Source organism: Garra rufa, chromosome 14, assembly GCF_049309525.1.
Source record: "Garra rufa chromosome 14, GarRuf1.0, whole genome shotgun sequence".
In the NCBI taxonomy this organism is placed as follows: domain Eukaryota; kingdom Metazoa; phylum Chordata; class Actinopteri; order Cypriniformes; family Cyprinidae; genus Garra; species Garra rufa.
In genome coordinates this window covers 40,122,953-40,136,193 of record NC_133374.1, presented here as the reverse complement: position 1 = coordinate 40,136,193, position 13,241 = coordinate 40,122,953, and the positions used below count along the sequence as shown (strand labels likewise).

At 35.4% G+C, this 13,241-nt stretch overlaps 1 protein-coding gene across 2 annotated transcripts in view; it reads left to right on the top strand.

Annotated features, from left to right (window-relative positions):
- The window catches only part of cul3b (cullin 3b), a 32,331-nt gene that overhangs the window by 6,718 nt on the left and 12,372 nt on the right, over nucleotides 1-13,241 (top strand). For both annotated transcript variants that reach the window (XM_073817486.1, XM_073817487.1), the window contains exons 3-6: nucleotides 5,146-5,259; nucleotides 7,245-7,405; nucleotides 12,341-12,455; nucleotides 12,585-12,813. In XM_073817486.1, the coding sequence (XP_073673587.1) occupies nucleotides 5,146-5,259; nucleotides 7,245-7,405; nucleotides 12,341-12,455; nucleotides 12,585-12,813 (619 nt within the window). The remainder of the gene's footprint in view (nucleotides 1-5,145; nucleotides 5,260-7,244; nucleotides 7,406-12,340; nucleotides 12,456-12,584; nucleotides 12,814-13,241) is intronic.

Genomic DNA, 13,241 nt, shown 5'->3' with positions numbered 1-13,241 from the left:
TGAATCTTACAGTGCATATTATCCTCTCATGCAGTTACTGTATAAATGCAGCGTTGTGACTGAATCACTTCTACTTCTGCTGTACAAGATGAGAACACTTTTTTCATTTTATGAATCATAAGAATCTACTTCTGTTATATATGTGACCCTGGACCACAAATCCAGTCTTAAGTCGCTGGGGTTTATTTGTAGCAATAGCCAAAAATACTTTGTATGGGTCAAAATTATTGATTTTTCTTTTATGTCAAAAATCATTAGGATATTAAGTAAAGATCATGTTTCATGAAGATATTTTGTAAAATTCCTACTGTAAACCTATCAAAATGTAATTTTTGATTAGTAATATGCATTGTTAAGAACTTAATTTGGACAACTTTAAAGGTGATTTTCTCAGTATTTTGATTTCTTTGCACCCTTAGATTTCAGATTTTCAAATAGATGTATCTCGGCCAAATATTGTCCTATCCTAACAAACTATATATCAATAGAAAGCTTATTTATTGAGCTTTCATGTGATGTATAAATCTCAGTTTTGTAAAATTTAACCATATGACTGGTTTTGTGGTCCATGGTAGGGCTGGGCAATTTGGCTTAGAATCAAAATCTCGATTAATTGAACATTTTAACCCGATTACGATTAATGAACGATTATTTTATTTATTAATAAAATTATATTTAATTATATTTATATAATAATTATTTTTTTGCCCTCATAGTTCACTGACAAGTTTTGTACAGTAAATATGTTCACATATTACAAGCGAGAGATTTTTGGATGAAGGGTGCATTACTTGATTTTAAAATAATTGAAGGAAACACACTATCTACGATCTATGATTATTAATTGAACATCAGTGTTGAACAACTGAAATTAAAGCAAGCATTGCTTAAAACGAAAAGTCACATTTTTCTTAAATTAGTGAAAATAAATAACTTGCACTATTGGAAACAAAATAAATAATTTTAAATGTTTTTCATATTAAAAGTAGAAAATAAGCAGTATCTCCTCTAAATAAAATTACTCTTGTATATCCTGTAAATACTTTTTACTGTATAAATACTGTTTAAGCTCTCCATCGACATGTCGGCGGAATAACGTAACGGAGCGCTTGTGTTTTTTAAAGGGAAAGTAATTGAAATAATCTTCCTGGAAAAATTTTAACGATTATAGGTTCTGAATGTCGATTTCGATTATTTTTCGATTAATCGCCCAGCCCTAGTCCATGGTCACATTTCCTATTTTCTTTACAGCAAAATGTATGCTCTGTCTAGATGCGCTTAAATCTGCACTATCGATGTGTTCCTCTTACGTATTGCACATGCGCACTTCAATAAGTGGGTTATTGCATTTATATGCCGTGCAAAGTCAGGGTAAGAGGCAAAAAACTGCCTGTGTCGACCGATTTATGCTTAGACCGTAAATGACCTTAGAAATGAAAAGAAAATGGGTTACTGCGTTTACATGGCCACATGCGTTTTCGGCTTATTAAGCATAATCGGCTCAAGAACTTGTATGTAAACCTGCTTAATGTTTTGTGCAGTTTGTCTGTTTAGACCAATGTGGGAGAAAAAGGCAGAATGAAAGCACAAATTCACTTTCTGTCCGTAGGTGCACTTTTTGTTTCAGATAGGGGTGCACCAGTGAATCTGCCATTAAGCACTATATCAGCACTATTATAGACTTGACAATTGTTTAAATCAGCTGATGATACACTATTATATCATGTCAATCAATGGGACAGAAAACACAATATACTGTATTGCCAAAAGTATTGAGACACCCACTTCTAGTGAACAGGTTTGACTACTTTAGTCATTTCCGTAAGAAGAAATCTTAATGTTAAGCATATAATGATATTCTAGGGTATTGTATGATTTTAATTTTGTAGCAACATGGACATGACCCTCTTCTATTCTAACATGACGGTGCTTCTGTGTGTAAAGCAAATTTCAAAATAAAATGATTGATTCAGTCAGTGTGGAAGAACTTGACTGGTCTGTAGAAAGCCAGCCTAACACCTCTGGTGTGACTTTAAATGCAGACCTTGAGCCAAAAACTCATCACCAATTACCAATGACTTGTACATATAGCTAGTCGTTTTTGACACTTTCAAAACAACAACAGAGATAAAAAGGCACTTTTTATTTACATTAATTATGTTTCCATTATTGTTGCCACAGTTTTAGAAGTGCCCTTTCTGTTCTAATGAAGGTGGTCTCTATAGTGAATGTACAAGTCATTGGTGTCCGGTGATGAGTTTTTGGCTCAAGGTCTGCATTTAAAGTCACACCAGAGGTGTTCAGCTGGGATTAGAACTTGGTTTTACCATATCAGTCAGGTTCTTCCTCACTGACTGAATTAAGTTTCTTTTTGAACCTTGCTTTATACAGAGATGCATTGTCATGTTAGAATAGAAAAGGGTCCTGTCCAAACTGTTGCTATAAAATTGGAAGCACACAATACCCTATTATATACATTTAAGTGTCCCAGTACTTTTGGCAATATAGTACATGAAGAAAATGTTTCTAATGTTGAATTTAGGTAATAATAATACAGTAATAGCGCATTAATGCAATCTTATTTTAATGCTTTGTTATAAAAACAGTGCAATAAATGCAGGTTCTGTTCTGTAAAACTGACCCTGAATTCAGTCTGTTTTATCATGAAAATCAAACAACAAATGGCATTTTGACGCTCTTAAATGTGGCGTGACAGATGGCTTTAGCTGATTCAGTTCAAGTGACATAATTTTCTCACTTTAATAAAAAGTTATAGCCTGAAATGAATGAATAGCAGAGGGTATGTTGAGAGATACAGTATAGTGTGTGCATAATTATTAGGCACATTTTTATTCTGGTCATTTTTTTCCCCAAGCACATTTAAAGGGGTCCTATTATGCTCCTTTAAAAAGTCTTCAATTTGTTTTTGAGGTGTACTTGAACATGCTCACATGCTTAGTTGTTCGAAAAACGCATTATTTTTCACATAATTTACATTATTACAATATCTTTCTCCCCAGGCTGGCACAAACGGCTCGATTAGTTTTTATATATATATATATATATATATTTTTTTTTTTTACACAAACACATCTGATCGCTAAAGGAGGCTTTTGCCGACCGCCCCGGAGCCATGTAAGGCATTTTTTTTATTATGGATCGACTTATTTTCAGTCTATGCTGTTCTATGAGTACCAGAATTTATTTAATATAACTCCGATTGCATTCGTCTGAAAGAAGCAAGTCATATACACCTAGGATGCATAAAGGGTGAGTAAATATTACGCTATTGTTGGTCCTATCGTATTATCATTATTGTGCTAATGTATTTATTATTTGCACGCCTGAAACCATAAGGCTAGTGAAGCTATCTACACTGTATGATAAATAAATCTCTTACCACACACTGCGCATGTCTACGGCGCGGTGTAGACATGTGCTAGTTCGTGTTTACATCAGCCGCTGATCTGCGTGTGTTTGGACCAAGGGGCAACCTCCCGCTCTCTCTATTGAAACCAACACGGAAGTGTCTTAAAATGCAATTCATCGACTGGCCGCTAGAGACTGGCTGCAAAAGAGAGTCAGTCCCATTGACTCCCCATGTTAAAATGCCCAACTTTACAGCAGAAAAAAGTATGTTTACAGCCTGGTTCAAAAAAATGGTTTTGGTCTATATAGCTAGTTTTGCCCTTCATGTCAACTGTGAGGGGGGTGAATTTTTTTATAACTCATCCGTTTAAGTTATATTAAGCCTTAAAGTTCAGCATAATTAAGGGCGTGGCCACTTGAGTGACAGGGGGATTGCCGCTGCTGTCGCCACTGTCGCGCTAGGCGGGCGTGGTTTCAGCAACCAGCTCCACCCACGTCCCGCCTTTTTGCCCATTTTTGATTATCCGGGAGTGACGCGATTCTAAGATGGCGACGGCCGAATCCCGCCCACAACAGGCTTCAAAATAGCGCTTCAGAATCCTACGGGTGACGTCACGGATACTACGTCCATATTTTTTACAGTCTATGGTTTGGACCCTTTGTACAACACACGTGAATGGCGTTGCTTCAGCACGGCTACTCGGAGCAGTTCGTGAACCTTTAGTTAAAGCTGCGTTTAAACGAGCCGACCTACGGCTCGCTGTAGCATCCCAAAAGCGGCTGTCCATATTACATGGGTAAAGTTAGGCGATAAGGCGAATCCCCCACCCGTCAACGAATTGAATTTCAGTAGGCTGGATACCGTGTTGTGACATCATTGCATCCGGAAAACAAACGCTGTAGTCCAAACGAGTCGTTCGTTGTAGTTCTTGAAAAGGGGCTTTTTAAAAACTAAATATCTCCCTTTGGAGTGGACTTTGAGATTTGTAACTTTGTATTTGTTTTTTATGCCCAAACATACACACCACACACTGGCAAAAGTTCAAAAAGTGAAAAAGCATAATAGGACCCCTTTAATAAATTTCAAACCACATCAATCTTTGAATATAGTTCAATATGATAGTTTGAGTATATAATAGTGTATTTTATAATAGTTTTATAATAGTCATCAGTTTGAACCTTTTATATTATAATAGTGTACCAAATTAAAGGTTTCTCAGTAGTTTACAGCATCAGTTGTGAGAGATTTTTTCCTCCAGAAAAACTGACATGTAGGCCTACCTGAAATGTTTACGAATGCATTAGTGCATCAAATTGTGTAATATTGCACATTATCATATTTTCTGAGACTGTCTATACTGTAGCTTAAACATTTGGCAGCATAACCACCTAACTTCTAGTATCAACAGATATCATCCTTAGTTTCTGACACTTATTTAAATGTTTTCAAAAAGCAGTTCAGATTTCTGCATTCACTATGGTGAAGAGAGACATTTTCATATTTTTCCTTCTCCTATTCACTGTCCCTTAACAAAAAAGAGATTAGAAAAAACTTGCATTAATGGTGAATGTCTGTGTTGGTCTGCAGAGACACATTGACAGCCATTTGTTCAAATGAATATCTTTACATTTGTCTGGCCTCAACAAATAGTTTGCAAATAACGAGCATTTTGTTAACTGTTTGCACCAAGCTGGGTTTCTAATTGCTGACTTGATCTGAATTAGCAGGAAGCATTGTTTATCCAGTACTTACGCCCAGTTTTTGTCTGTTAAAAGGTACGAGAGGATGTGTTAAACTCCTTGAATAACAACTTTCTGCAAACACTGAATCAAGCCTGGAATGACCACCAGACGGCTATGGTGATGATCAGAGACATCTTGATGTACATGGTGAGTCCGAATGACAACCTTTCATTGTATATTGATTGATTTTTGAGTGGTAGTTTATTACAGGGCTTGCAAGGCATTGCTGGGTTGATATGACTCAATCATTCTGCTTATCTGCATTTTATAATTGCCATTTAAATAGTTGCTGGAGATTTGGAGGTCAGTGAGTGCATCTGCATCTTTTAGCAGGGGAGCGTTAAAGGGATAAAAATACAAATGAAGTCATCATTTTCCCACTCTTATGTCATTTCAAAACCTCATGGCCTCCTTTGGAGTGCACAAGACATTTTGAGACATCGTTTGCTCACTTCATGAATTTGTGTAGTTTACTAAACTTTTTTTAATTAGGGTGGCAGGTAAGTTACGAAATTAATGCAGCTATGCGTTGAATCATATTTAATCATATTTATTGTTAAGAACATATTTTTACATAAACTTGTGACTTGGATGCTCTACATGTGTTTATCTATGTATGTATGTATTTTGATTAAACTAACCTACAAGTTACCATCAAGTTTTATATTATATTATGTGGAGAACAAATGCCTAAAACTTTAGCTTTTATTTTGCTGTCTTGCAAGCACTGGCATTTCTTCAAATATATTTCAAATTAGGGCTGCCCTTAATGACTATTTTTATATCGATTAATCTAGACGACTAATTTCCCACAAAAAAAAATCAACTTAATTTTACTTAAGAACATTTTATTTTAATAAAATCAATTAATTGCAGATGTTTTTGATTATTACATTTTAATGGAACCATTAAAATTGAATCCAGAAAAGTAATGGAAAGGAATTTGGTAAAAGTAAAACTGTAAAACTCAATTATTTAGACAGGCTTTTTGATAAAAAAACAAACAAAAACAAAAAAAGAAATTCAACCATTAAAACAGTATAGAAAAATTTTAATGGATTTCATAGGACCCTATAATTATAATTAAGCTTTTTTCTGGTAGTAAGTGAACAATACAATTACTTAAAATACATACATAATAGCTTGGATGCAATAATAGTTCAAATAAAAAACCAAAAGCAAGAAATCATATGGGTTTATTGCACAAAACTGTTGAAATGCATAATGTATTATAAACAATAGAGCTAATGTACATTACGCATTACAACAAAAGCCTGCAGGCGATTGTTTTTATACATTACTGGCGATCTAATCCTTATTTAATATCGACTAAACCACATTTAATTCAAGTGTCCACTTAATCTTTAATATTTGGCCATATCTTTACCACAGAAATGCTATAACCGCAGTAATTTGACGAATATGTGGACATCAAAAAGTGTAAACTCAGAGTGAGGGTTTAAACTTTTATTTTGAAATCGTGATGAACACTTCTGAGTTTGCATAGGTTTATAAACGATTTACCTTACAAATCAGATGAAATGGTTCACTTTACCTTCCCAGATGAACGTTATAATAAACCCAAACTCACAACAACATGCAGTGATGGAGTTTAAGATGCTCCACATGTAAATGATGACAGTTCCTGTGAACGGAGCTTCTGTGAGATGCACATATGTAACCCTACACGTGTACATGCACACGAATTGATGCACATATATTAAACCTGCATTGCATATATTTTTTTTTTACTGATTTGTAGCATTTGTGAATTCACAATTATTCTTAATTATGACTTTTAAATGGGTTTTATATAAAATGCATTGTTGGAAAACAGTCTAATAATGCCTTTTAATGAATTCTTGTCCGTGAAATGTGCCATTTCCGGTATTTTGCGGGTTAGTCAACACGGGCAAAATGAAATGGGGATTTGAGGATTTTTCAAAATTGAATAGTCGATTAGAATCAATAAATCACGACAGCCCTATTTCAAATATATATTTTAGTTTTTTTTTTTTTTCTTCTGTGTGGTTGTGTATTATGTTTCACACCAAATGGATTGTTGCTTGAGTAGCTTTATTTCCTTTATTTGCTTCATCTTTCTCTCTGTCTCCTATTCTGTTTTTGCACAGGACCGGGTGTATGTTCAGCAGAATAACGTAGAGAACGTCTATAATCTAGGTCTCATCATCTTCAGAGATCAGGTGGTTCGTTACGGCTGCATTCGGGACCATCTGAGGCAGACCTTACTAGACATGATTGCCCGTGAAAGGAAAGGAGAGGTGGTGGACAGGTGGGTGTCTTTATTTTGTTAGGGTGTCATAACAGATATAAAGACTTCATCTCAACAATACAGCAGTTTATGTTGCTACATTTTTTTTTTTATTTATCAAACCCTGGTGTTCACATATTAATGCCAGTTCTTTGGCCAAATCCTCATATGTGCTTTGTAAGTGCTTGCTTTTCTTTTCCATGGTTTGTTCCTCTGGATAGCAAGATTTGAGTTTTGAATGAGCTTGGGTGTAAAAAGCACTGAGAAATTCTACAAAAAATCTTGTCAAATCAGTTTTGTGCTATTAAAAGACAAAATAGCTAGTTTCTGTCTTTACTTGTAGTTAATGATTTGGTAACACTCTGGATTAGGAAACACTATTTACTGTTAACTAGTCACTTATTAGCATGGGCGACATTTGACTCTTGAGTCAGGGGGGGCAAGAAAAAAAAATCAGATGTAAGCATTAAAACAGTGCCCTAGGGTATTGCAGCCCATCAAAGCAGTCAATTAAAGCGCTGCACTTCAGCCCGGGCCGATGGGCCCTGACTTTTTTTTACACCCCAGGGCTACGGCTTCGGGCCAATTTTCACGTCATAGTTCAGACCCGGGCCGCATCGGGCCTGTTTTAGGCTTCTCCTTATTTTCATAATTTAGACATCCATCAATTATGGTGAAGAAAAAAAATGCCGCGCTGGTGGAAACAACACGAAACTTCACTTTCGCTTTCACTTTTGAGACCGACTCAAGACACCGTTTAGTGTGCTTTAGCGCAACTGAATCCACGTTCAAGCGCACACAATAGGCTAAAACTCGCCCCAAGCACCGGCAAAAATAAATAACAATGAATGTGTCGAGGAAAGAGTAAGGACATAAATGAATTATTTATTAATTATTTTGTGTATTCTGAGTCCGTGTCGCAAAGATCCTGACTCGCAATCTCCTTTTTGGACGCGCCTTTAGAGAGAAATTTATCTTTACGGATTACATGAAAGAGTTTGTGCTTTTGATTTGTTTTATTTCGTTAAGTAATAATTTAAAGCTTTCTATAAATGTATTTATTATGTCTGTGAGGCATGCATTTCGCTTCATTTTGTTAAGCACTCCTGTTCAAGAACCAGACGGCAGAAAGCACATAATTTTTGTTTTCCTTGTTTTATAAAAATGCTGTAACGTTTTTTTCGATGTATTACTCGTACTTTGTGAGCAAAAATGACGGATAATTTTAAATTGCTTCCAATGAAAAAAATGCAAGTGATCGCGCTGGTGCCTCGATGTCCTGCAAGCTTTAGCTTCCACTTTCTGCACAAACTATGCGCATATAGCGCACATTTATTTGTAACGTTTAAACTACCATTGTTTTATACTTGAACTGTTTTATATCTATAGATTTCATTTTAGGCAATTGTGATGATTTGAGAAGGCAAACTGATCAAACAGACTATGATCAGTCTTCCGCTGGGCGCTGTTCGGTAAATATATATATATTTAACGAATAAAAAATGCTCCAAGCGTTTTTCTAAATTAGCTAAATAAAAAACGAAACTAAATATAAACATTTTGCCATTACATACAAAACTGAACTATTTTATAGCTGAAACAGTAAGTTGTTTTGGGAGAAGGGGAAAATATATTTTTATCCCGTCTATTGCTTCACCGTTATTTCGAGAATAAACCCAGCGTAAATATGCAAATGTCACTCCCAAAACATATCAGCTTGCATGTGCCGAAAAACGAAAGTTTCATACAAATTCTAAATGGATTATAGCCTGGAAAGTGCAAAGCACGCTCCCCTTATTATCACTAAAATTTCATAGAGATCTAACAAAATTCCGTTATAATTAATAAAGCTCTCTAAACTACACAATTAATATTTTATTTACATCGCATCTACACTCAAGATGATTCACGAGCGCACAAAACGGCACTTAATAAAAACCGATCAGGCGCTTTCAGCAGTGAGTGAATTCTGACAAGTGTTTCTAATTGTTCGGAAACAACAGATATGTCTGTGATTGACTACATTGCTCAACGCTGCAAAAACACGTTGGATAGTTTGCCAGATCTTCAATTGCTTTGCTTTCGTTTGAGGGTTATATAGCACCGTCTAGTTCCCAAGTACAACCGAGCCTAAGCTTGGCTAAAGCAGTTGCAGCGGGGCTGTCGAGGATTCCATGACTAACCACAGGGGGGGCAACTGCCCCCCCTTGCCCCCCCCTAATGTCGCCCATGCTTATTAGTATGCATATTGTTAGAATATTGGCTGTTTATTAGTATTTTATTAAGACTCCATACCTCAAGACATCTCTCAAAATATTTTTTGTGTTTCACAGAATTAAGTAAGTCATGACCAACAGAAGAGTAAATAAATAACAGAAGCAACATTATTTCCCTTACAATGAAACATACCACTGCCATTTCATTTATCTCAAGTCTAATTCAAAAAGCTTAAATAAAAGGTAATAACAATCATTGGTAACACAGGGTATCCGCAGGTCCTTAAAAAGTCTTACAATGTCTTAAATAATATTTTTTTCCTAATAAAAAGTCTTAAAATGTCTTAAAATCAGATATATTTTTGTTCACATTACCGCTTAAATATCTTAAGTATGATGGACCTAATGACTTTTTACAATCATTGGACAGATTTTTTTCCTTTTTTATTGATAAATTGTAATCATTTAACATAAAATGTGATGCATACATTTTAAAAGTGTAAAAAATGGGCCTTTATAAAGGTAAATAAAAATGCAGATTAAAGTATGTAAAAGCTAATTGAACACTGAAAATATTGCTTTAGAAAAAATGGCTTACACCAACAAAAATCACAGCTTTACATTTTCCACCGGAATTAGTACACGATATAACTACAGAAGAGTTAAGTTTTAAATAGGACAAATATCGAAACTCGGCCGTCATTTTGAACACATTGCTATATTGGTCTAATAGGATTCAATGATCTATTCTTTTTTTTTTTAACATGTTTTTATTTGAAGAAATGAACAATGATCAGATAATCAACATACAACATTTTTCTTATTTTCTTTCCCCCCACCCATCCCCATCGTGCTGCCAATATGAAAAAATAAATTAAATATATAATGAAAATAAACTGGTGAGTGAGAAGCACACCTCAAATGTTATACAAAGAGTTACAGGTATGAAAATATATACAAGGTTAAAATAATACTGTAATACAAAATAAATAAATACATAAAGATAAAGAAAAATAGATGGAGAAAAAAAAAAAAAGCAAATAAAAAACAAATCACTAAGAGGAAAGGTGGACACCAAGACAGTACAAGTAGGCTATTTGCCCTTTTTTTTTTTTTTTTAATCTTGTGGGAGAACTGCAAGTTTCTCAAAATAAGATAATAGAGGGGCCCACGCTTCATAGAATTTTTGGGTTGACCCTCTAACACAATACTTTATCTTTTCCAACTTAAGGAATAGAATCAGGTCCTTCATCCAGGAGGAGGCTTTGGGTGGATGTGCTGATTTCCACTCTAACAGGATTTTTCTCCGGGCAAGGAGAGTTGAAAAAGCAATCACATTTTTAATTTTATTTGTCATTAATGAGCCCTCCCCCGGAACTCCAAATATAGCCATTTCAGCATTAGGTTGGATATCTTTGCTAAAAGCTTCAGATAGAGTTTGAAATATCGTAGTCCAAAAATTATACAACTTATTACAGGACCAAAACATATGAGTCAGATCAGCCTTAGCTATATGACAACGTTCACATGTTTCACTGACGTTAGAATAGATCCTAGAGAGTCTGGCTCTGCTATAATGGGTTCGATGAAGAACCTTGAACTGAATTAAGCCAAGGCGAGCACATGAAGTTGACCCGTTTACTCTATATAGTGCCTCATCCCAGGTTGCATCGGAGATATTTATTCCAAGTTCTTCTACCCAGTCTGCTCTGATCTTATCGAGCGTCACTTTATTAAATGATGTGATACTATTGTATATTTTTGAAATGAGACCTCTACAGTGTGTGGGAATTTGTAGAATGATATCTATTCCCTTTTTTGGAGGTAAGTTAGGAAAACATGGACTGATGGTACGAATAAAATGGCGAATCTGAAGATAGCGGAAAAGGTGGGAGCGCTGTAAATTAAACTTGGTGGAAAGAGCATCAAATGTGGCAAAAGTTCCGTCTATGTAAAGATCACTGAATTTACTTAATCCTGCCCTCTGCCACTGGACAAAGACAGGATCTAATTTGGCTGGGAGAAAAACATGATTATTGCAGATGGGACTATAAAGAGTGAAGTCTGTCAGATTGAAATTTTGTCGAAATTGTGACCAAATTTTTAAGGTGGAGATTACAATAGGACATGAGGAGTGTTGTTTAGGCGAGAGGGGAAGCTTTGAAGTAACTAATGCAGTAAGTGAAGTTGATATACAGGCATTCATTTCTGGTTGGCACCAATCAACATCTGGCCTTTGAACCCAGTAAACTATTTTTTGTAGATTTGCTGCCCAGTAATAATACAACAGGTTGGGTAAAGCCATACCCCCCTCTGCCTTATGCCTCTGAAGGAATACTTTACGAATTCTGGGATGTTTATTACCCCACAAAAATGAAGATAACAGCTTATCAACAAGTCCGAAAAATGACTTCGGAAGGAAGGAAGACTGGACAATGATCTATTCTAAGCTGTGTTAAAAGTGATATCGCCAGAACAGAAGAACGGCTGAATGGATTTCAAAACGGTAAAACTCCATTTATTAACTCGAAGGGAGTTGGAGAATGAGCCTATTTCCAAAAAAAGTGGAGTGTTCCTTTAAAAAGTCTTAAATTTTACTTGTTCATATTTGTAGAAACCCTGGTAACACTTCACATTAGGGAACACAAACTTTTGCCTTAATGAACTCCTAATTTGCTGCTTATAGTAAGTAGGGTAGCTTTTGTGGTGTATATTGTAATAAGTGTTTGTCTTCGTTCAGGGGTGCCATTCGTAACGCGTGCCAGATGTTAATGATTTTGGGCTTGGAAGGACGGTCTGTTTATGAAGAGGATTTTGAGGCCCCGTTCTTAGAAATGTCTGCTGAATTCTTTCAGGTTTGTAAAGCTATCATTTTTAATTTGAGCATTAATGTGATGTTTTCTTTCAAGTATTTTATTGTTTTAGTTTAAACTTGTTCATTTGTTTCTTTTTTTCAATATATGTCTCTCTTTTTCTTTTTTTAGATGGAAAGTCAAAAGTTTTTAGCCGAAAACAGTGCGAGCGTGTACATAAAGAAAGTAGAGGCACGGATAAACGAGGAGATCGAGCGAGTGATACACTGCCTGGATAAAACAACGGAGGAGCCGATTGTGAAGGTGGTGGAGAGAGAGCTGATCTCCAAACACATGAAGACCATCGTAGAGATGGAGAACTCGGGCCTGGTGCACATGCTCAAGAATGGAAAGACAGAAGGTGCACTTTCCTCCTATCAGTCATTCATTATTACAGCTGTGTTGTATATGATGAGAGAATTGGCGAGCATTTGCACTTACCAACAGTTCTGGTGTTTTCAGCACTGACTAATTTAAGTGCCTCTGATTGGCCAATGCATTCCTAAGTTCAATCGAAACACGTTTGATTGGTTATAAGGCTCACCGCTGCACAAAATACTGCATTAAAACAATCTGAGAAAGTGTGACCAAATCTAAACCAAATTTAGTAAATTTATTTTGTTTATTTTTTTATTTTCTTTATTATTATTTTAAACAGGACAAAGCACATTAATTAACATAAGTAAACAAGAAAAAGTAAAAAAAAATGTACATACAAAACCAGAAGCAAGCAAAAAAAACACTACTTCAAATTATGAAGACATGTTTGATTATCCAATAACTTCCCTT